General features: G+C 35.7%; 1 protein-coding gene across 1 annotated transcript in view; it reads left to right on the top strand.

Annotated features, from left to right (window-relative positions):
* The window catches only part of NDUFS4 (NADH:ubiquinone oxidoreductase subunit S4), a 124,943-nt gene that overhangs the window by 74,797 nt on the left and 27,180 nt on the right, over positions 1 to 22,966 (top strand). The window contains exon 3 of the mRNA XM_007457196.1: positions 13,137 to 13,309. Coding sequence (XP_007457258.1) covers positions 13,137 to 13,309 — 173 coding nt within the window. The remainder of the gene's footprint in view (positions 1 to 13,136; positions 13,310 to 22,966) is intronic.

The raw sequence follows: 22,966 nt of genomic DNA, 5'->3' as shown, positions 1-22,966 counted from the left end.
CTGATGCAGGGGATGCGGGTTCGTGTCCCGGTCTGGGAGGGTCCCACATGCCGCGGAGCGGCTGGGCCCGTGAGCCATGGCCGCTGAGCCTGCGCGTCCGGAGCCTGTGCTCCGCAACGGGAGAGGCCACAACAGTGAGAGGCCCGCAGAGCGCAAAAAAAAAAAAAAAAATGTGTCTTTCTCTTTTTTTTTAAAATTAATTCATTTATGTTTTGGCTGCGTTGGGTTTTGGTGCTGTGCACAGGCTATCTCTAGTTGCGGTGAGCGGGGGCTACTCTTTGTTGAGGTGTGTGGGCTTCTCATTGTGGTGGCTTCTCTTTGTTGTGGAGCACAGGCTCTAGGCACGTGGGCTTCAGTAGTTGTGGCACGCAGGCTCAGTAGTTGTGCCTCACGGGCTGTAGAATGCAGGCTCAGTAGATGTGGCACACGGGCTTAGTTGCTCCGTGGCATGTGGGATTTTCCCAGACCAGGGCTCAACCCCGTGTCCCCTGCATTGGTAGGCAGATTTGTAACCACTGTGCCACCAGGGAAGTCCCTACAATGTGTCTTTCTTTTCAGATTTTTACCTTTATGAAAAAGAAAACACTTTAAATGTTCATCAGGATCTAATGGACTAGGCCAGAAATAGCATTATGTGGCTTTGCAGCTCTTTGTTCTTTGTGTTTTCATTTTATTTGTTTATCAGATATAAATACATGGGAGAATTTTCTCCAGATTGTTTTTCTTCCTTCTCCAGCAGATATCCCCAGCAGTCAGTTAATTCGATAATAAGCCACTATAAAACACCTAAATTAAGCAATCTACAATCTTTACAAGTTTTTTTTACTGTGTTTTTAGATGAATGTACAATGAGAAATTCATTAATAATTTTGGATTTTCTTATCACAAAAAATAAAATGAAGGACCTCAACCACAAGAAGTTTATCAACCAGTTTGAATCTAAAAAGTAATAAATGTATCTTCCATGAGACATGTATAAAAAGAACTTCTATAATTGTATAAATTCCTTTGATGTATTTTCCTCTCAAGATTATCAACTATGTGTTTGACAAGTGAAAAATAAATCTGTAATCAGTTGAAATTTGGGTTTATAAGCATGTTATAATAGGGACTGTTTCACAAACACAATATGTAAAGCAGTATTAAAATCTGAGGAAATGAGTGTTCTGTATCTACTTTAATAAACGGTTATTCTTTTTTGCCAGTGTAAAAAAAAAAAGCTCTTGCTTTTATTTCATCTAGTTTGACAATCTCTGCCTTTTAATTCCCATTTGATTTCTTTTCTCCTCTTGCCTACCTTTCTCATCTTCATTTTAGATTGAGTACATTTTTGGAAACCCATTTTATATTCTCTGTTGATGTTTTAGCTGTATCTCTTTTTTTTTTTAAGTGGTTGCTTTAGGGAATACAACATGCATTCTTAACTTTGTACAGTCTCCCATGAAGTAATAATATATCACTTTACATGTAACATAAGAATCTTGAATCAGTGCTTCCATCTGTCTCTCTAGTCCTTTGTGTTAATGTTGACATAGATTTCACTTCCACATATTTTATAAACCTCATAGTAAATTATTAATATTGCTTTAGATAATCAGTTATCTTTTAAAGAAGTTAAAGAAACAAGAAGAAAAATATTTTATATTTACTTAAAAATTTACCATTTCTGGTATTCTTCATTCCTCTTTATAGATACAGATTTCCATCTGGTGTCTCTTTGCTTCAGCCTGAAGAACTTCATTTAACATTGTTTGTAGTGCAGATCTTTTGGGACAAAAACTCTTAGCTTTTGTTTATCTGGAAATGCCTTTATTTTGCCTCTGCTTTTGAAGTACTTGGTCTTAGCTCAGGCTAGCATAACAAAATACCATAGACTGAATGGATTAAACAGCAGAAATTAATTTTCTCATAGTTCTGGAGGCTAGATGTCCAACATCCAGGTGCCTGCGTGGTTGGTTTCTGGTTAGGAATGTCTCCCTGGCTTGTAGAGATGGCTGACTTCTCACTGAATCTTCACATGGCAGGAAAGAGAGAGAAAGAGGATTCACCCTGGTGTCTCTCCTTTTTTTTTTTTTTTTTTTTTCGCGGTACATGGGCCTCTCACTGTTGTGGCTTCTCCCGTTGCGGAGCACAGACTTTGGACGCGCAGGCTCAGCGGCCATGGCTCACAGGCCCAGCTGCTCCGCAGCATGTGGGATCTTCCCAGACCGGGACACGAACCTGTGTCCCCTGCATCGGCAGGCGGACTCTCAACCACTGCGCCACCAGGGAAGCGCTGGTGTCTCTTTTTATAAAGGCACTAATCCCATCATAAAGACCCCACATCATGACCCATCTAACCGTAATTACCTCCCGAAGACCTTGTCTCCAAATACCGTGATATTTGTGGTTAAGGGTTCGGTGTATGAATTGAAGGGCAGGGGGATGTTGAATGTTATGGACATACAGTCCATAACAACCTTTTTATTGGATATAGAATTCTAGATTGATGATTTTTATTTTAGCACTTTAAAGATGTCATTCCATTTTCTTAAAAAAAAGATTGTAGTAAATATACCTAACACAAAATTCACCATTTTAACCACTTTTAAGTGTACAATTCAGTGGCATTAAGCACATTCACAGTATCGTGCAACCATCACCATTATCCATTTCCAGAACGTTTTCATGACCCCAAACAGAAACTCCGAACCCATTAAATAATAACTCCCCATTACCTCCTCCTCCTAGTCCCTGGTAACCTTTATTATACCTTCTGTCTCTATGAATTTGCCAAATAATGTATGATATAAGCAGAATCGTACAATATTTGTCCTTTTGTGACTGGCTTATTTCATTTAGCATAATGTTTTCAGGGTTCATCCATGTTGTAGCATGTGTCAGAATTTCATTCCTTATTAAGGTTATGTTGTATATATGTGCCATATTTTGTTTATCCATTCATCCATTGATGGACATTTGGGTTGTCTCCATCTTTGCGTGTTGTGAATAATGCTGCTATATACCTGGATGTACAAATATCTGTTGTAGTCCCTGCTTTCAGTTCTTTGGGGTATATACGTGGAAGTGGAATTGTTTGGATTATATGGTAATTCTATGTTTAACATTTTGAAGAACTACCATACTGTTTTCCACAGTGGCTGTTCCATTTTCACATTCCCACCAGCAATACACAAGGGTTCCAATTTCTCTACATCCCCACCAGCACTTACTTTCCATGTTTTAGATAATAGCCATCCTAATGGGTGTGAAATGGTATCTCATTGTGGTTTTGATTTGCATTTTCTTATTGACTAGTGATATTGAGCATTTTTTCATGCATTCATTGGCCATTTCCATATCTTCTTTGGAGAAATGTCTATTCAAGTACTTTGCACATTTTCTTGTTGAGTTGTAGGAGTTCTTTATATAGTCTGGATATTAATCCTTTATCAGATATATGTCCTTTGGTGCACAAAACTTAGGAGTTTTATAGTTTTAAGCTTTTACATTTAGGTCTTTGGTCCATTTTGAGCTAACTTTTGTATATGGTATAAAGTAAAGGATCCGATTTTATTCTTTGGCATTTGGGTATGCAGTTTTTCCAGCACCATTTGTTGGTGATTTCCCCATTGAAATGGTCTTGGCACATTTCCCCCCCACCCACCTTTTTTTTTTACTATGATAAATCCAGTTACTATCTGTTACCATACAGTTATAGTAGTATTATTGACTATATGGTGTACATTACATCCCCCTGACTTACTTATTTTATATCTGGAAGTTTGTAATTCTTAATCCCCTTCACCTATTTTGTCCACCTTCCAACCACTCCTCCCTCTGGTAACCACCAGTTTATTTCCTGTATCTATGAGTCTGTTTCTGTTTTGTGTTTTAGATTCTACATATAAATGAAATCATATAATAGTTGTCTCTGTCTTATTTCACTTAGCATAATACCCTCTAGGTCCATCCATGTTGTTGCAAATGGCAAGATTTCATTCTTTTTTAGGGCCGAGTAATATCCCATTGTATTTATACATACATCTTCTTTATCCTTTCATCTATCAGTAGATGCTTAGGTTGTTTTTATATCTTGGCTATTGTAAATGCTGTAATGAACATAGGGGTGCATATATCTTTTAAATTGGAATTATTTTCTTTCATTTTCATATTGTTCATTGTTAGTGTATAGAAACACAACTGATATTTGTTGTGTGTTGATTTTTTTTTTTATCTGCCACTTTGCTGACTTGTTCATTAGCTCTAGCAGGTTTTGTGATTGTGTGTAGAATCCTACAAATCTGTGAACAAAGATAATTTTCCTTCTTTCTTTCCAATTTGGATGCCTTAAATTTTTCTTGCCTAATTGTTGCTCTTCAGAACTCCGCCTCACAAATGTTAGTAGCCCTGAACTCTAATCCCTACCTTCTCTGATCAGTGAGACTCCGGTGTTCTGCTTGGGCTCCATCATGGTCTAGAATGTGCCTCCAGGCATAAAGCTGGGACATTTGTAGGACTACAACATGAATTTTCCTTCTTTCAGGGATGACAGTATGATGCTGCCTATTATCCAGCTGTCTAATATCTGAAAAAAGTTGCTTAACTTTCCCAGTTTTATAGTTTTATATGGCAACAGTGGTAGTCTGGTATGTGTTGCTTCATCATGGATCCCAATGAAAATCCATATACTACATTGTGACAATCTTTTACAGTAATGGCTTTAATGAATCTTTAATTTTTTAATCCAGCCTTTAACAATTTGCTCTGTTATTGATGCTCTCAGTTCTTTCTATAAAACATCCTTACCAACACACTACATACTATGGCTTAATTTAGGTTTCATTTTAGTATACTACCAGACTTCAGCTCTCAGTAATGAGTCATGTTTACCAAGACTCAGCTGTGCTTGTTTCCACACCTTTCTATGCCAGTTTTACTTGCCATTGTAATTACATAATATAGTTGGATAGTACAGTCTGAATGTTGCTATATGGGGGACAAAGAGTTCTTTATATGACAGTCTTTTGAATACTTTGAAAAGACAATAAAGGTGAATTTCTAACACCATCTTTGTCAAATTAGGTGGAGGTGAAACAATTATATTAAAGGTTGTGATGTAAAAGCAAATCTAGACAGATTTTGGACTCATGTTTCACAAGTGTCTTTGTATTCTCACTTCACATTTAAAAAACCAAAACTATAAATTGTAGATATGCAGTTTCTTGGTAGTTTATGGAAGAAACAACACTTGAAATTCTTACCACTGGACTTACACTCAAAAGAAAGGTACTGGCCCTATATCAGAAGATTATTGAAAGAATGTACATGTATGCTTTTTAAGTTATAATACAGTGTTTAAAGTGTGGCTGTGTATGCGTGCATGTGTGTATTTACTTAATGATCCTCTGTTTTCACTAATATTTTCAGTTAACTGAACAACTATCAGTTCCTAAGTCAGAAAGGAGACTTCTATTGCATAGCTTAACTTCTATTCTTATGCTAAATTAACGAGGGATTGTCTTATACATTTTGTGTCTCCTTGAAATCTAGTTTGACTTTCACAGCATTGCCTCTTGAGTATTGCTTTATTAAGATAGAAACATTCAGCTTTAGATTCATTATTTTCAGCTTCCTTTCCAGATTTAACTAATTTCATTTATTGCTTAAACCATCACTTGATTTCCAGATGTTTATTTACCTTCTTTTCCTTTGCCCTGATGTTTATTCAACAGTTATTTCGTATTTAGTTCTCTGCCGTTGTGGCTTTTGTTCTCATAATTCTTAATTTATGTTGTGTGTATGTCAACTTTTTAATTTATTACCATGGTATGAGGAAGACTATTTGATTAAGAAATAACAGATTGGATCTTTTAAAAATATAATATGCTATATAAGTTCCAAGTGTTTTGTGTCCAAAATTTTTTTCCTTTTATTTCAGCTTCTGAAAAAGCTATTATGTGACCTAATATAGCTACATGAGTTAGTGATTTAAAAATCGAAAAAATTCTGGAACATTGGATTAAAAAGCAAAAGGGGAGAGGGGTTTATGTATTAAAAAGTTGATCATTATTAATGTTATATCTTTCTCTTAAGTTAAAAAAATTATTAATAACTTTCAGAATGCTTCAGTGAAGCATACTGGTTTTCAATGAGGCAGTATTGACTGTTCATTTATTTATTAAGCTTTTTTTTTTTTAAGTAACTTTCAGTTGTTTCAAAGTTAGTAGAAAATGAAGATTCTTTCAAGTGTTTCCTTATAAAGATGAAGGAAGTCTTCCAATGGAAGACTTTTCCTGATTTGGGGGGAAAAGTTTATTTCTGTATAATCTTTTTTAAATTATAGAATTCCAGGGGCGTTCCCTGGTTGCTTAGTGGTTAGGATTCCAAGCTTTCACTGCCGTGGGCCGGGTTCAATCCCTAGTTGGGGACTGAGATCCTGCAAGCTGCGTGGCACAGCCAAAAAAAAAAAAAAAATTATAGCATTCTGTCTTAAAATAGTTGTTTAGTAGACTTGATTTGGCTATGCCATATGTCAAATCATGTACTATAACATGTACAGTATTTCAGAATATGAAAATATTCACCATCCTTACACCATTACAAAAAGATTGTGCATCTCTCTGATGTTCCAGAGTTATATTTTGAACAGTTAATTAGATTTTAGGTGTTACCTTTTCCCACCTGTTTCTACTGGTATTAGCTCCTATAAAGTAATATCATTAGGGTCAATTTTGAGGATAATGTTTTTACAAGTCAAAAATCAAACTCATCTCCTTTATAGTTTTGTATGGAAGAATACACAATAAATAAATTCAATCCAATTAATACATACCTGTTTCTCTGTGCCTTTAGAGCATAAATGGAAATTGGCCCACATGTGGTTGGCAATATAAAAATTTACCACCCCTTTGGAAAGCAATTTGATAACATCAGGAACCATGGAAATTATTATAACCTTTGATCCAGTTAGTATTACCCTCAGTGACTAACCTTAAAGAATTAGGCTACTGAGATTTTCATTGCAGTAATCCGTACTTTAAAAGAAATAATAACAAAACAATTTGATTTTTCAATAATGAATTGACTAAGAAATTGTGGCATATCAACTTCATAGATTATCAATGAGGCCATTAAAACAAGAAATATGAAAACTGGGTAACTACATGGAGAAAAAAGTAAGTGATGTGATACTTAACAATAATGCAAAATAATTTTATTATAACTATACACAGTGGATATGTATATAGATAATTATTGGTAGGTAATATGCATAAGAAAAGCAGTTGCTAGGGTTTTAAACATATGGACATATTTTTAAAATTTTTCTTTATTTTTTTATAATGTTTTAACTGTATCTTCTTAAAATCATAAGTATCCTGAAAGAATCATCTTCTGTCTCCCTCTTTAGTCAGAAAAAGTATTTTCTGATACTTTTGCATCTTTAAAACCAAATGCAGTCTTTCTTTTATTTGACCCCCATGGCATTTATCACATTTTACTTCATATCCTGACTTAATCCTTCCAAACATTGCTATGAGGTAGGTTTTGTAGTGCATTGTTTTTTTTTTTTTTTTTTTTTGGCCGAGCTGCAGGGCTTGCGGGTCTTAGTTTTTCCACCAGGGATTGAACCCACACCCTCGGCAGTGAAAGCGCGGAGTCCTAAACACTGGACTGCCAGGGAATTCCTTGTAGTGCACTTTTTTAAAGGAGGAAACTGACAGAGTTTAAGCAACTTATCAATACCGCATAGGTTGCAAACAGTGGAGCTTGGGTTCTTCGAGATTTATCTGAATCTTAACTAATACTGTATTTTACAGTAATGATTACTTAGTTATCCCCCCCTCCTTATGGGTACACAGATTATAAACTTTTAAAATTCAGGACTAAAGTCTTATTTTTATATTCTCTTCAGTCCCTGGCATAGATAACTTGGCATAGTACGATCTGTCCATTTGAATTGAAATGAACAAAGTTAAATTATACCTTGTTCCTTTTGTTGTATTTTATTTACTAACTCATATTCTTCAAAGAAGATGGGAGTTTTTTTCATCTTAACAGCAGCCTCCCGTTACTTGTTCACTCCTTTTTGAAAAGTCAAATAGTACTTTTCATGAGAATGGAGATCATGTCTATACTATTGAGCATTGTGTCCATTGTCTAATACATAGTAGACATTAAATATACATGGGACATCTCTTTATTGCCCAAGCACTTTACATACATTATTTAGTCCTCATTTTACTTTGTTTAATTGATCCTTATAGATGATGATTTAGAAGTCTATTAATTTACCCAACATAAGTTGCGATTCTAACCCAGTTTTGACTCAGTCCTTTGCTTTTAGCCATTGCTCTACCCTATCCTGCTCAGAAGGATCTAGGAGTAATGAAAATAGTTTGAGATTGAGACACATGTCTCTAATTCTTAGTTTTTTTGCTCTTTATATGATTAGCTGCATCATTTGCTTGATCCATTGTTAATACCTTAACAACATTTCATTTAAAACTTAACTTTTGGTTTATGGTAACTTTGCCCAATATGCAAGATATAATGGATATCATATTTCAACACTTGTTTCATTACCTGGTTAGACTCCTACATCAATATGTTGCTTTAACAAACAAACAAAAATTGGTTCTGCTGGCACACTTCTAATGTATTTTTACAGTTTTGATTGTATCTTGAATCGATGTGGCCACTAACTTTTTAGAAATGTTTAAAGTTCTTCCATGGTAAGTAAATACATATGGTTATGCTATCTGCCAACTCTTTGTTAATTTTCAAACTGTAAAATTTATTTTGTAAAATGTCCTTCATTACTTATGAGACCACTTAATGAGTTTCTTGTGTTAAGTTTCTGTAGGGCACTTGAAAGGAAGTTTTTATTACAGATCCAGGATTGTTTTCCTTTTAACATCTTTCATGGTTGAAGTAGAATATAAATACATCATCAAATTTAGATCAGTTTTAGCCCTAAAATAAATTTAAACACATAATTGGTAACTAATAGCCTGCAGTAGAACAAGTTTCTATGAGCAATATTTGTACTTAATGTTCCAATATGTACTCTATTAAAACTTTTCAACGTTGATCCATAATAACATGCAATTTAGTCAACTTATTACCAAAAAGCCTGGTAAAAATTCTGGCTGTTCTGGGTGTACTGAGAGATCTATCAAAAATTCATCCAAAGTGGTGAAAACCTTTTTCATTAATTTCTCTTTATGACAAGTGTAAAGTATTAAGGTTAAGTGGGTGGGGCAACCGGAAGTAATTACTAAGGCCAGTGGCATTTTTGTGGTTTAATAAAGGCAGAAGCTAATTATTCAGTTTTTATTTAAGTGAAATGGTGCCAAAAAGGAGGTTCCTGCAGAGCAGCTGCACTCCTTCAGTGTTACCCTAATTTACCAAAGACACAACTGTCACAAACAAAACTTTTAAACTTGATATATAGCCACAAAAGTAAGGAGGCTTTTGTTTGGAATGCATGCAGAAGAACTCCTTTATACAAATCAACTGGCAGATGACGGACAATGATGAAAATTTGATTCTTTGAAGTCATAATAGTCATTGAAATGTGTGAAATTCTGGTATTGAAAAGAGAGCGGCCAGCAAGACTCTAAATCCTGGGTGGTTGCAAGAAGCTTGCTGGGAGGTTTTTCTGCATTTTGACACCAACTTCCCATTGCTTGTTCCCTGCTTCCTTTGTTTAAAAAAAAAAAAAAGTTGAATTCACACAAGATAAATGGGGACAGTTGATAACCGAGTCATACAGTTTTTGTATGGAAAACTAATATTTTATAATGGAAATTGGTGTTTGAAAAAATAAAGTTCATTTACATATACTGGCATATACTTTCTTAATGATTTTTTAAATTCCTCTTCCATTTAACTAAACTAGACTTGTGAAATGGAAGGTCAGCTCTCAGCTCTTCTAGAATTTAAATTGTGGAAGAGATGGTACTGAAAGAGTAGAACTTTGGAACTTATGATATGCTTCTTTTCAGTGGCAAAGTTTTAAATTTGAATGCCCTTTAATCTATGAATCATGATGAGCTAATTAGTTACTGTTTCTTAAAATAGCATATTGTACATAAGATTGTGTTTCCAAAACTTGATTGAGATAGTGACATTCTTTAATAATATAAATATAGGTTTCAGGCTTGACCCAACTGTTTAAAATTAAGTTTTAAAATTCAGTAAGTCTGTATATATTATCTATAGGGTTACTTGTTTTTTTAGAATTTATAGATAGTTATTAACTCGTGAGTCTTGAGGTTCTTCAGGTGCCAACTTGAAGCCTTCTCGTATCTTATGTGATTTAACTTTTTTGTAATCATAGAAAATTTATGAATTATTATTTATAAATTGCCTATTTTACCAATCAAATGAGAAATCTGTAAAAGGCAACATGGGCATCTTCAGAGCACTTCTATCTTTTGTAAATGGGTTTTTAAAATAATCACAGATGATCCATATTGCAATAGAGAAGTAGAAATCTAGAGAGAATATCATTAGTTCAATATAGTTTAAGTAGTTTGCAGATTATTTATTTATTTATTTATTCTCAAAAGTTGAGTCACAGGTAGGTGAGTGACAACTTTGAGGAAAGCAAAGCATTGAAGACACAAGTAAAAAGTTCAACATAGTGCCTCATAGTTCTTTTCAAGTATTACATTGTTTTAATGGAATCTTGGAATGGGAGCTTTAGCCCATTGAAATGTCGCTTAAAGGACATGTTCTTCTGTCACTAGCTGAAGCTGTGTGGATGAAATGATAACAATAGAGTGTTGTGATGCATTTAAAAAGTGTGAGAAATCAGTTTGTCTAGACTGAGAGTGTGCCTAGAGGGACTAGGAATTTTAGAGCTTCTGTGCCCTTTAGGTGTCAAGTATGTGAGAGATGCCAAGCCTTTTTATTCTGTCTTTGGCAGCAGTTCAACTCAGCTGCAGTACCTTACATGTCTTCTGCAGGCAAAGACAGGGATTCTATGTCAGAACAACTTGGGTTTCAAAATTTGGAAACTCATTTGTTCGAATGCCAGCTTTATTGGGGGAATATATCAGTAAATAATTGCCGTAATTTGAGGGGGCATGGAAGCACTGGCAGCTAGGAGCTTAGCAATATTTTGTAGCCACTGATTTTAAAGAGGTTTTCCATCGTTAAAAAATCATTCTATCCCTTTCTGCTTTGATAGTACAAATCAAGAGATACTCTTTCCATTTTATTAAAGCTTTATTGGTTTTCAAATTACTTTGGCATATGCACACAATATAGACATTTATTAAGAAAAAGTAAGTCTGTTTCCCATGATCTCATCTTTCTGAGGTAACTGGTATTAAGAGATTAATATATTTCCTTTTCTATAAGTCTTAATTAAAAGAATAGTTAACTTACAGCTCCAGTTTTTATGATCTCAGCTCAGAATGGAGGGGTTGCTATGGAGTTTGACAAGGATGCCTCACCCGATAATTTTGTAATACACTTATATTGTTTGTTTATACTTTGCTTGGACTATAACTGAAGAAATAGGACATATTAATATGAAGATATATAGTATTAAATAATAAGTTAATATGAAAGATTACAAATACTGTAGTGAATTCAAAGGGGGAAATAAACATTAAGGACTTCCCAGGAGCTGAGTCTCTTTCAAGCTCTTGAGTAGAAGAATATGCTTTAGAAAGTCATTAAATATAATAATACCTGATATTTCTTTGAGGTTTAACTTGACAATTAGAAGTTACTAATTAAAAGTTATATTCATGTCTTTAAAAATTATGTACCAATTGTACTTGTTTTGTTTTTATTTTATCCTATAAGCAAAGAAACTTTTTTAAAATGTAGGCATATACTAGAAGTACTTTTTTGTGTAAATATTTGTATGGATCATTTCAATAGTTTCTCCAAACAGACAGGCTGTGACAAAGTAACCACACCCAATTATTGGTACAGGTGGAAAGGTATAGTTGCCAGCTAAAATAACTTTAAAGAATTGGTTCTTTAATCTGTGGGTAGAAAGCCTAGTCCAGTCAGAAATACATTTTTTTTCCCAGTACATATTGCAACTAAGTACTTATACTAATTCTTTGGTCCAAAGATTGATTAGAGTGGAACCACAAATAAACGTTAGCCTTCATTAGAGGACCTATTACAGTGAAATTAAAATTGACAAAATGGGCTATATTTTCTAGTTTTCACAAGTTTGGTATACTCATTTCCAGGTTAAACCTGTTGTTTTTAACCAGTTAAAATTTACCTTAGTAAGTGAACCATGATTTTAAAATGCTTCATTTATAAGAATAATATAGTTGACCCTAACGTTGATAAAGTATTTTACCATTACTAAATGGAGACTTAAATTCTGAATTACTTCGTTATTTTGCGTCCTGATTGCTATTATAAGTTGATAAATATATCTAATCTAGGGCATCAAAATTGTATGCATTCATCAGTTGAGCATTTGTTACTGGATAGAAATAAAGAAAAAGAGTCAAGAAAGTTACCATTGTTTTCATCTCACATTTCTGCAAAAATTGTGCAAATTTTTTGGCTCTGCTTTGCAGAATAGATTTGACATCTATCTGATATCATTTTCTCTTCAATAGGTTTCACCAAAGGGAGATAAATCAAAATGCTAGTTAAAGTTGTTAATTGATTTTAATTGTTTACAAACAGGGTCAGGCCTTCCTCTGAAGGGAATGCCTTGTTGTAAGCAGTTTGACATAGAAACCATTGGTAATAGATTTTTCTATTTAAAATTTAGTTACTTTTTATATTTCATTGTTTTTAATATCCCTTTACATTCTTTCTCTGCTAACTAATTAGCAGGTAATTACTTGCTTATGAAATAACAGTCTATTGTATACAGGCTTTTCTACCAGCAAAATCTTCAGAAATTACCAGTGCTTTGTTGTACAGAGGGACCTAATTTTTTTTTATGAACCCTTCCCCACTGTACCCTAACACTCCCCCAGTATATCTTTTCCAAATATCAAAATAGCAGTTTACATGGTAAAATAACAAAGTAGTGAATTAAGCCAGAAAGCTTAAAAAAATTTATAAGTACGAATAGAATTGCAAGATACAAAAAGCAACAAAAACACATTAGTGTATGTGGGCTGTTAGAAACACGTTTGCTTGTTTTTCTGTAGGACATTACTGCTTTAACTGGTATTCCAGAAGAGCATATCAAAACTAGAAAAGTCAGGATCTTTGTTCCTGCTCGCAATAACATGCAGTCTGGAGTAAACAACACGAAGAAATGGAAGATGGAGTTTGATACCAGAGAGAGATGGGAAAATCCTTTGATGGGTTGGGCATCAACGTGAGTACTTTGGTTTATTTGAATATTATTCTCAGCTCTGTTTTTCTGTGTAGATTTTCCTTTTAAGTACACTGATTTTCAGACTCTTCTATGTACAGAAAGCTTTTTTTTTTTTTTAATTATTTTTGGCTGTGTTGGGTCCTCGTTGCTGCATGCAGGTTTTCTCTAGTTGCGGCGAGCGGGGTCTACTCTTCGTTGTGGTGCGCATGCTGCTTATTGGGGTGGCTTCTCTTGCTGTGGAGCACGGGCTCTAGGTGCATGGGCTTCAGTAGTTGCAGCACGTGGGCTCAGTAGTTGTGGCTCATGGACTCTAGAGCACAGGCTCAGTAGTTGTGGCACATGGGCTTAGTTGCTCCGTGGCACGTGGGATCTTCCCAGACTAGGGCTTGAACCCGTGTCCCCTGCATTGGCAGGCAGATTCTTACCCACTGTGCCACCAGGAAAGTCCCCAGAATGCTTTATGACAATACCTTTTGAGATAATTTGTGTAGATATCACTATGTTCAATGATATAGATGTATATATTACATATATATAACATATATATAATGTTCATATAAGTGTGGCCCAGCAAAATAAACCATTAAAAAAGTCTTTTTCAGAGTACTGTTTATTGGATAAAAATGGCTAAAAATGGCTGACATTGTAAGCACTCTTAGCATGGTCCCCAAGCTATATATATTAGTTTAAGATACACTGTATGAATAGTGTTAATAATTTAGTGACACTTTTACTTGTTTATAAAATAAAACTTATAAAGTATTTTTTTTGTTATTTATAAGAAGAGATTAGATAAGTTTAGAAATTGGCTATTTTGAGGGAAACTTGTAAGTTCCTGAATGAGATCTTGTGATTAATAAATTTACAGGCATTGGAATAAAGTAGTCATAAATTCTGTGGCACTAATGAAATCAGTGACCTGAATCTCTATGGTGGATAAGGCCCAAATGTTAAAGAGCAGGACTGCCTCTAGTTGAATGAAAGAAGCTGCTACTAGAGAAAATAGCTAGATATTCAAGAATATTATCTTTCTTACTGAGACTACTGGAACATTATATGTGTTCAGTCTCCAGTTGAAGGTAGTTATCAGTTTAAATTATGTCTCATTTTAGAAAAGTATGACACTTAACATCTTTTCCTGATGTTCCTGGGAGAATTTTTGTTTAAAATATCTGCCATGTTGCAGTTTAAATAGAATTATATTTTATTTGGCAGAATGACACATAGGCACGTTTTTTCAGGTGTTTTGGTATCTTTAGATTTTATGTTTCATGTACTATATGGAGTGTTGTTATAAATCACACACTCAGAGACTAAAGAAATTTATAAGGAATAACTTCGTCTATGCCCAATGGTTGAAATGTTAAGATTACTCATTTTTAAATGTCACATGATCTTTTAATGCGTTCATCTATGCACAAGGTTCATCCATTGCACTATCTATTGATGGCATCGGGTAGTTTTCATTTGGGGTTATTATACATAATAAAATGAAAATTATTGTACATATCTTTTGGTGAATGTATGACTTCATACTAATAATATGCTAATTAATCCCTGAAACATTAATTATCAGTTAATAAACCAATTTATATTAAGAAATATCAACAATCTATTAATTCTCCATCCCTTATGTTAACAATATAGTTAATGACAGTTAAATTACTGATAGAAAACCTTAAACTTGTGGAAGATATATTTTATGCTTTATTAGGGTAGGTCTGTTGCAATTTTACCCCTCTTCTTAATCCTGAAACATAATCTGGAAAAATAAAAAGGCATGGCCTTTCTGAGGTTTTGATGGAAAGCACAGGGTGTTTACTAACTCCTTCTAACTCTGTGGAACTCCAAACTCAGTCTCCACCGTAGCAAGTGGACAGCTGCTGAAATCTCTTTTGGGTTCTCTCAGCCTTCTCAGCTATTGTTATAAAGCCTTGTCCATTCATGTGCAATTCAAAAGTTCTCTGTTCTGGGGATTCCTCCTTTTTACTGTTTTTGCTCCTAAATTTCCAGCTTCTCTGGGAATATACTAAATTCCATCTCCAGACTTCTTGTGCTTACAAGACTGGCTTTCTGCTTGAGTGCTTGATGCTCCTAGCTGTCTGAACTAGAGAGCACCTTTAGGGGAAAAATTGTATAAAGTTGGATCAAATCCACTGTGGTTCCATTTTTTCAAAGTTTTTGAGTTGGACAGTGAATTTAGAGTTGAACTTAGGAAGATTGATCTGGCATATAGGGATCTTACGGGAGTCCCAGAATAGTAACCATTTTGTACAACTTGTGAATCTTCACTTCAGTGAGTGCTATTTCCCATGTATTCTCTTCTGTGTATATCTCATATCTTTACACTCTCCAAATTACTTCCTGAACCTTCTTTTCTGTATTTTTTATTCCATGTATCTAAACGATGTTTCACAGAATGAATGCTATACTTGGCATAGAGATTCAAAATAAATATTTGTAGCAAAACAGTCTTTTAATAAACATGCTAATAAAAGTGACATTTCTGAAATTATATGGTTATTTTGTAAAGAGTCTGTGTAGATTTGTAAACATTACCACAATCCTAGTTTGAAGAACTCAATTAGATGTCAGATCTTAGAGCATTATTTTTTTAAAGTGGCCGAAAGCTGAAAACAGTATTGTCAGTATGATGTATTCTAAAGAGTATTCTCCATAATGATGAAGGTTCATTAAGAAGAGTAGGTGTTGTTGCCATCTATTTGGGGCAGGGAGGCAGTAATGATAGTAGTAGTAACTGTTGTACTCAGCAATTTTCTTGATACTAAATTTTTTAAATTGAGGTATAGTTGATGTACAATATTATATTAGTTTCAGGTGTACAGCATAGTAATTCAAAATTTTACAGCTTATACTCCATTTAAAGTTATTATAAAATATTGACTATATTTGCTGTGCTCTACAATATATCCTTTTTTAAAATTATGTATGTATGTGTGTATTTATTTATTTATGGCGGCGCTAGGTCTTCGTACCTGTGAGGGTGCTTTCTCTAGTTGTGGTAAGTGGGGGCTATTCTTCCTTGCAGTGTGCAGGCTTCTCATTGCTGTGGCTTCTCTTGCTGCAGAGCACAGACTCTAGGCACGTGGGCTTCAGTAGTTGCAGCATGCAGGCTCAGTAGTTGCAGCATGTGGGCTCTAGAGCTTGTGGGCTTCAGTAGTTGTGGCGCATGGGCTCTAGAGCACAGGCTCAGTAGTTGTGGTGCACAGGCTTAGTTGCTCTGCGGCCTGTGGGATCTTCCTGGACCAGGGATCCAACCTGTGTCCCCTGCATTGGCGGGTGGATTCTTAACCACTGGACCACCAGGGAAGTCCCTACAGTATATCTTTGCAGCTTATATGTTTAGTACATAGTAGCTTGTACCTCTTACTCCTCTACCTCTATCTTACCCCCTCTTCCCTCTCCGCACTGGGAACCGCTACTTTGTTATCTATGAGTCTGTTTCTGTTTTGTTATATTTCTTCATTTGTTTTATTTTTTTAGATTCCACATATAAGGGATAACATAAATATGTATTTGTCTTTCTCTGTCTGATTTATTTCACTAAGCATAATACCCTCTGGGTCTATCCATGTTGTTGTAAATGGCAAAATTTCATTCTTTTTTGTGGCTGAGTAGTATTCCATTGCATATGAATACCACATCATCTTTATCCATTCGTCTGTTGATGGACATTTAGGTTGCTTCCATATCTTGGCAACTGTAAATAATGCTGCTGTGGACTTTGGGGTGCATGTATCTTTTCAAATTAGTGTTTTCGTTTTTTTCTGGCTATATGCCCAGAAGTGGAATTGCTGGGTCATATGGTAGTTGTGTTTTTAGTTTTTTTGAAGAACCTCCATACTGTTTTCAATAGTGACTGCACCAATTTACAGTCCCACCATCAGTGCACAAGGGTTCCCTTTTCTCCACATCCCTGCTAATGTTTATTATTGTGGCCTTTTGATGACAGCCATTCTGACAGGTATGAGGTGATATCGCACTGTGGTGTTGATTTACATTTCTATAATAATTAGGAATATTTAACATCTTTTCATGTGGCTATTGGCCATCTGTATGTATGTCTTTGGAAAAATATCTATTCAGGTCTTCTGTATATTTTTGATAGGTTGTTTGTTTTTTTGATATTGAGTTGTATGAGCTGTTTATTTTAGATATATCAGTCATATCATTTGCAAATATTTTCTTCTATTCAGTAGGTTATCTTTTCATTTTGTCAGTTTTTTTTTTTTTCTTTGCTGTGCAAAAGCTTTTAATCTGATTAGGTACCATTGGTTTACTTTTGCTTTTGTTTCCTTTGCCCTAGGAGACAGATCTAAAAGAATATTGCTATGAATTATGTCAAAGAGTGTTCTGCCTATGTTTTCTTCTAGTTTTATGGCTCCTCGTCTTACATTCAGGTCTTTAATCTATTTTGAGTTTATTTTTATATATGGTGTGAGGAAATGTTCTAATCCCATTCTCTTACATGTAGCTGTCCAGTTTTCCTGGCACCATTTGTTGAAAAGACTGTTTTTTCTCCATTGTATACTCTTACCTCATTTGTCATAGATTGATTGGCCATTAGTGCATGGGGTTTATTTCAGAGTTCTGTAGTCTGTTCCATTGATCTATGTGTCTGTTTTTATGTCAGTACCATACTGTTTTGATTATTGTAGCTTTGTAGAAGAATCTGAAGTCAGAGAGCGTGATACCTCCAGCTCTGTTCTTTCTCAAGATTGCTTTGGCTATTTAGGATCTTTTGTGTTTCCATACAGATTTTAGAATTATCTGTTCTAGTTTTGTGAAAATGCCATTGGTATTTTAATAGTGATTACATTGAGTCTGTACATTGCCTTGAGTAGTATGATCATTTTAACAATATTAATTCTTCCAGTCCATAAACATGGTATATCTTTCCATCTGTTTGTGTCGTCTTTCATCAGAGTCCTACAGTTTTTCAAGTCCAGGTTTTTTACCTCTTAGATTTATTCCTAGATATTTTATTCTTTTTGATGCAGTGGTAAATGGGTTTTTTCCTTAATTTCCCTTTCTGATAATTAGTGTATAGAAATGCAACAGATTTCTGTATATTAATTTTGTATCCTGCAAGTTTACCAAATTCATTAATGAGCTCTTGTAGTTTTTTGGTGGTGTCTTTAGGATTTTCTGTATATGGTATCATGTCATCTGCAAAACAGTGAAAGTTTTACTTTTTTCACTTTGAATTCCTTTTATTCCTTCTTGTCTGATTGCTATAGCTAGGAGTTTCAGTACTATATTGAATACAGGTGGTGAGAGGGGGCATCCTTGACTTGTTGCTGATCTTAGAGGGAATACTTTCAGCTTTTCACCATTGACTGTAATGTTAGCTCTGGGCTTATCATATGTGGCCTTTACTATGTTGAGGTATGTTCCCTCTGAACCCACTTTGTGGAGAGTTTTTAACATAAATGGATGTTGGATTTTATCAGAAGCTTTTTCTGCATCTATTGAGATGATCATATGGTTCTTATTCTTCAGTTTGTTAATGTGGTGTATCACATTGATTTGCAGATATTAAATCATCCTTGCATCACTGGGAAAAATCCCATTTGATCATGGTAGATGAACCTTTTAATGTGTTGTTGAATTTGGTTTGCCAATATTTTGTTGAAGATTTTTACATCTGTTCATCAGTGATATTGGCCTGTAGTTTCCTTTTTTGTGTGTGATATCTTTGTCTAGTTTTGGTATCAGACAGATGCTGACCTTGTAGAATGAGTTCAGAAGTGCTCTTCCCTCTGCAATTTTTTGAAATAGTTTGACAAGGGTAAGTGTTCTCTAAATGTTTGGTAGAATTAAACTATGAAGCCATCTGGTCCTAGGCTTCCTTTTGTTGGGAGTTTTAAAATTACTGATTCAATTTCATCACTGGTAATTGGTCTGTTTATATTTTCTATATCTTTCTGGTTTCCTCTTAGGAGAGTGTACATTTCTAGGAATTTGTCTGTTTCTTCTAGATTGTCCATTTTATTGGCATATAGTTGTTCATAGTAATCTCTTATGATTCCTTGTGTTTCTCTGGTGCAGCCTGTAACTTCTCCTTTTTCATTTCTAATTTTGTTGATTTGGGCCCTCTTTGTTTCTTGCTGAGTCTGGCTAAAGGTTTATCAGTTCTGTTTATCTTTTCAAAGAATCAGCTCTTAGTTTTGTTGATCTTCTGTATTTTTTTTTAGTTTCTGTCATTTATTTCTGCTATGATCTTTATGATTTCTTTCCTCTACTAACGTTGGGTTTTATTTGTTCTTTTTCTAGTTCCTAGGTGAGGTTGTTGAGATTTTTCTTGTTCCCTAAGTTTGGCTTGTATCACCTTAAACTTATCTCTTGGAATGGCTTTTGCTGCATCCTGTAGATTTTGGATCATTGTTGTTTAGTAGCATATTGTTTAACCTCCATGTGTTTGTTTTTTTGCAGCTTTTTTTTTTTTTTTTTTTTTTTGCGTTATGCGGGCCTCTCAGTGTTGTGGCCTCTCCCGTTGCGGAGCACAGGCTCCAGATGCGCAGGCTCAGCGGCCATGGCTCACAGGCCTAGCCGCTCTGTGGCATGTGGGATCCTCCCGGACCGGGGCACGAACCCGTGTCCCCTGCATCGGCAGGGGGACTCTCAACCACTGCACCACCAGGGAAGCCCTGCAGCTTTTATCTTGTAGTTAATTTCTAGTCTCATAGTGTTTTGGTTGGAAAAGATGACTGATATGATTTCAGTTTTCTGAAGTTTACTGAGACTTGTTTTGTGGCCTAGAATGTGATCTATTCTGGAGAATGTTCCATGTGCACTTGAGAAGAATTTGTATTCTGTTGCTTGTGTTTGGAATGTTGTTGGATATATATATATATATATATATATATGTTTTATACAAATGTATAACTTTTAAGGCCATTTGTCTTGTCATTTAAGGCCAGTGTTTCCTTATTGATTTTCTGTCTGGATGATCTGTTCATTGATAGAAGGAGTGTTAAAGTCCCCTTCTATTATTGTGTTACTGTCAATTTCTTCTTTTATGTCTGTTAATTTTGCTTATGTATTTAGGTGCTCCTATGTTGGGTGCATAAATATTTACAATTGTTATATTTCCTTCTTGGATTGATGCCTTGATCATTATGTAATGTCCTTTTCTGTCTCTTGTTGCAGTCTTTGTTTTAAACTCTGTTTTGTTGTGTTGCTTTAATATAAGTATTGCTACCCCAGCTTTCTTTTCATTTCCATTTTCAAAGAGTATCTTTTTCCATCACCTTACTTTCAGTGTGTCTTTAGGTTCAAAGTGAGTCTCCTGTAGGCAGCATATATGTGAGGCTTGTTTTTATATCCATTCAGCTACTGTGTCTTTTTTTCTTTTTCTTTTTTATGGTACGCGGGCCTTTCCCGTTGAGGAGCACAGGCTCCGGACACGCAGGCTCAGTGGCCATGGCTCACGGGCCCAGCCGCTCCGCGGCATGTGGGATCTTCCCAGACCAGGGCACAAACCCATGTTCCCTGCATCGGCAGGCGGACTGTCAACCACTGCACCACCAGGGAAGCCCTACTCTGTGTCTTTTGATTGGAGGGAGCATTTACATTTAAAGTAAATATTGATAGGTGTATACTTATTGCCATTTTGTTAATTGTTTTGGGTTGTTTTATAGTTTTTGTTCCCTTTTATTTTGTTCTCTTCCCTTGGGATTTGATGACTATCTTTAGTGTTATATTTGGATTACTTTCTCTTTTTTGTGTATTATTATAGATAATATAGGTTATCTACATTAGGTTTACATATAGCAATTTATATGTGCGTGTGATTATTTTAAGTTGCTTTCTTAATTTCAAACTCATTTTAACAACTCCCTTCCCCCTAAGAATACAGTTTTTGACATCATATTTTACATCTTTGTTATGTGTATCTTTTAACTGCTTATGAGGACATATATGATTTTGCTACTTATGACTTTTATTCTTCCAAGTAGCTTTCTACATGGTTGATGTACTACCTTTAACATTTCCTGTAAAGCTGATTTGGTGGTGCTAATCTCTTAGCTTTTGCTTGTCTGTAAAACTTTTGATTTCTCCACCAAATCTGAATGAAAGCCTTGCTGGGTAGAGTATTTTTGTTTGTAGGTTTTTTTACTTGTATTATTTAAAATATATTATGCCATTCCCTTCTGGCCTGCAGAGTTATCACTGAGAAGTGAGCTGGTAGCCTTATGGGGAGTTCCCTTGTAAGTCACTTGTTGCTTTTCCCTCTTAATTTTTAATATTCTCTATCTTTAATTTTTGCCATTTTAATTACAATGTGTCTTGCTCTGGTCCTCTTTGGGGTGATCTTATTTGGGACTTGCTGTGCTTCCTGGACCTGGATGTCTGTTTCTGTTTCCCAGGTTAGAGATTTCAACTATTATGTTTTAAAATATGTTCTCTACCCCTTTTTTTCCTCCTTTCTTCTTCTGGGACCCCTATAATGCAAATGTTAGTATGCTTGATGTTGTCCCGGAGGTCTCTTAATCTGTCCTCATTTATTTTTATTCTTTTCTTTTTTTTTTTTTAGCTTCAGTGACTTCCACTACTCCTGACTTCCAGCTCACTGATTCATTCCTCTGCATCATCTGTTGATTCCTTCTAGTATACTTTTTATTTCAATTACTGTATTCTTCAACTCTGTTTGGTTCTTCTTTATATCTTCTTTTTGTTAAACTTCTCACTGTGTCATCCATTTTTATCCTGATTTTTTTGATCTTTACAATCATTATTTTTAACACTTTATTGGGTATCTCCACTTCACTTAGTTCCTCTGGTGTTTTATCTTGTTCCCTTGTTTGGAACTGATTTTCTTGCCTCATTTTGCCTGATTTGCTCTTTTTATTTCTATGTATCTAGCAGGTTAGTTTTGTTTCCCAACATTCAAGAAGTGGCCTTTTGTAGATGTCCTATGTGTCCTAGCAGCACACTCCCCTCTTGTCACCAAAGCTATATGCGCTAGGGGTGCCGCTTGTGTGGGCTGCATGGGTCCTTCTGTTGTGGCAGGTTGACTATGTGGGCAGTCAGATAGATGTGGCTGGCCCCTGGTCCAGTTGTTTGCTAGGCCTTACCTCGTGTGGAGGAGGCTGGCTGCAGAAACCCAGGGTGTCACAGGGCTAGTGCTGGCTCCCTAGTTGGCAGAGCTGGGTTCCTGGATCTAGTGTCAACCTACTGGTTGGTGGGGTCATTTCCTGACATGGCTGGCTGTGGGTTCTGTGGTGTCCTAACACTAATTCTGGCCTCATGGTGCGTGGCGCTGGACTCCAGTTCAGCTGGTTTAGTAGTCCAAGATGTCTCAGTTCTGGCGTCAACCTCCTGGTGTGTTGGCTGGATCCTGGATAAGGCAGGCTGTGGGACTGCAGTGGTCCTGGGATTGGGACCACCTGCTGGTGGACAGGGTCTGGTTCCGGGGCTAATTTCCTCCCACTGTTGCATGAAGCTAAGTCCTGTGGTCTCTTGCTCTAGGGTCCAGGGGTCCTAGAGCTGGTGTCAAACGAATGGTGAGTGGGGCCAAGGCCAAGGGGTTCTGGGGCTAGTCCCGGCTCACTGGTAGGCAGAGCTGGGTCCTGGGATCTCTGGCTACAGAATCCTGGGGGGTCCTGGTGGACTGCCGTTGTCCCCTGCTGG

Source organism: Lipotes vexillifer, unplaced genomic scaffold, assembly GCF_000442215.2.
Source record: "Lipotes vexillifer unplaced genomic scaffold, Lipotes_vexillifer_v1.1 scaffold208, whole genome shotgun sequence".
Classification (NCBI taxonomy): domain Eukaryota; kingdom Metazoa; phylum Chordata; class Mammalia; order Artiodactyla; family Lipotidae; genus Lipotes; species Lipotes vexillifer.
Note: the sequence above shows the minus strand (reverse complement) of the source record. Positions and strands in the feature narration are given on the sequence as shown.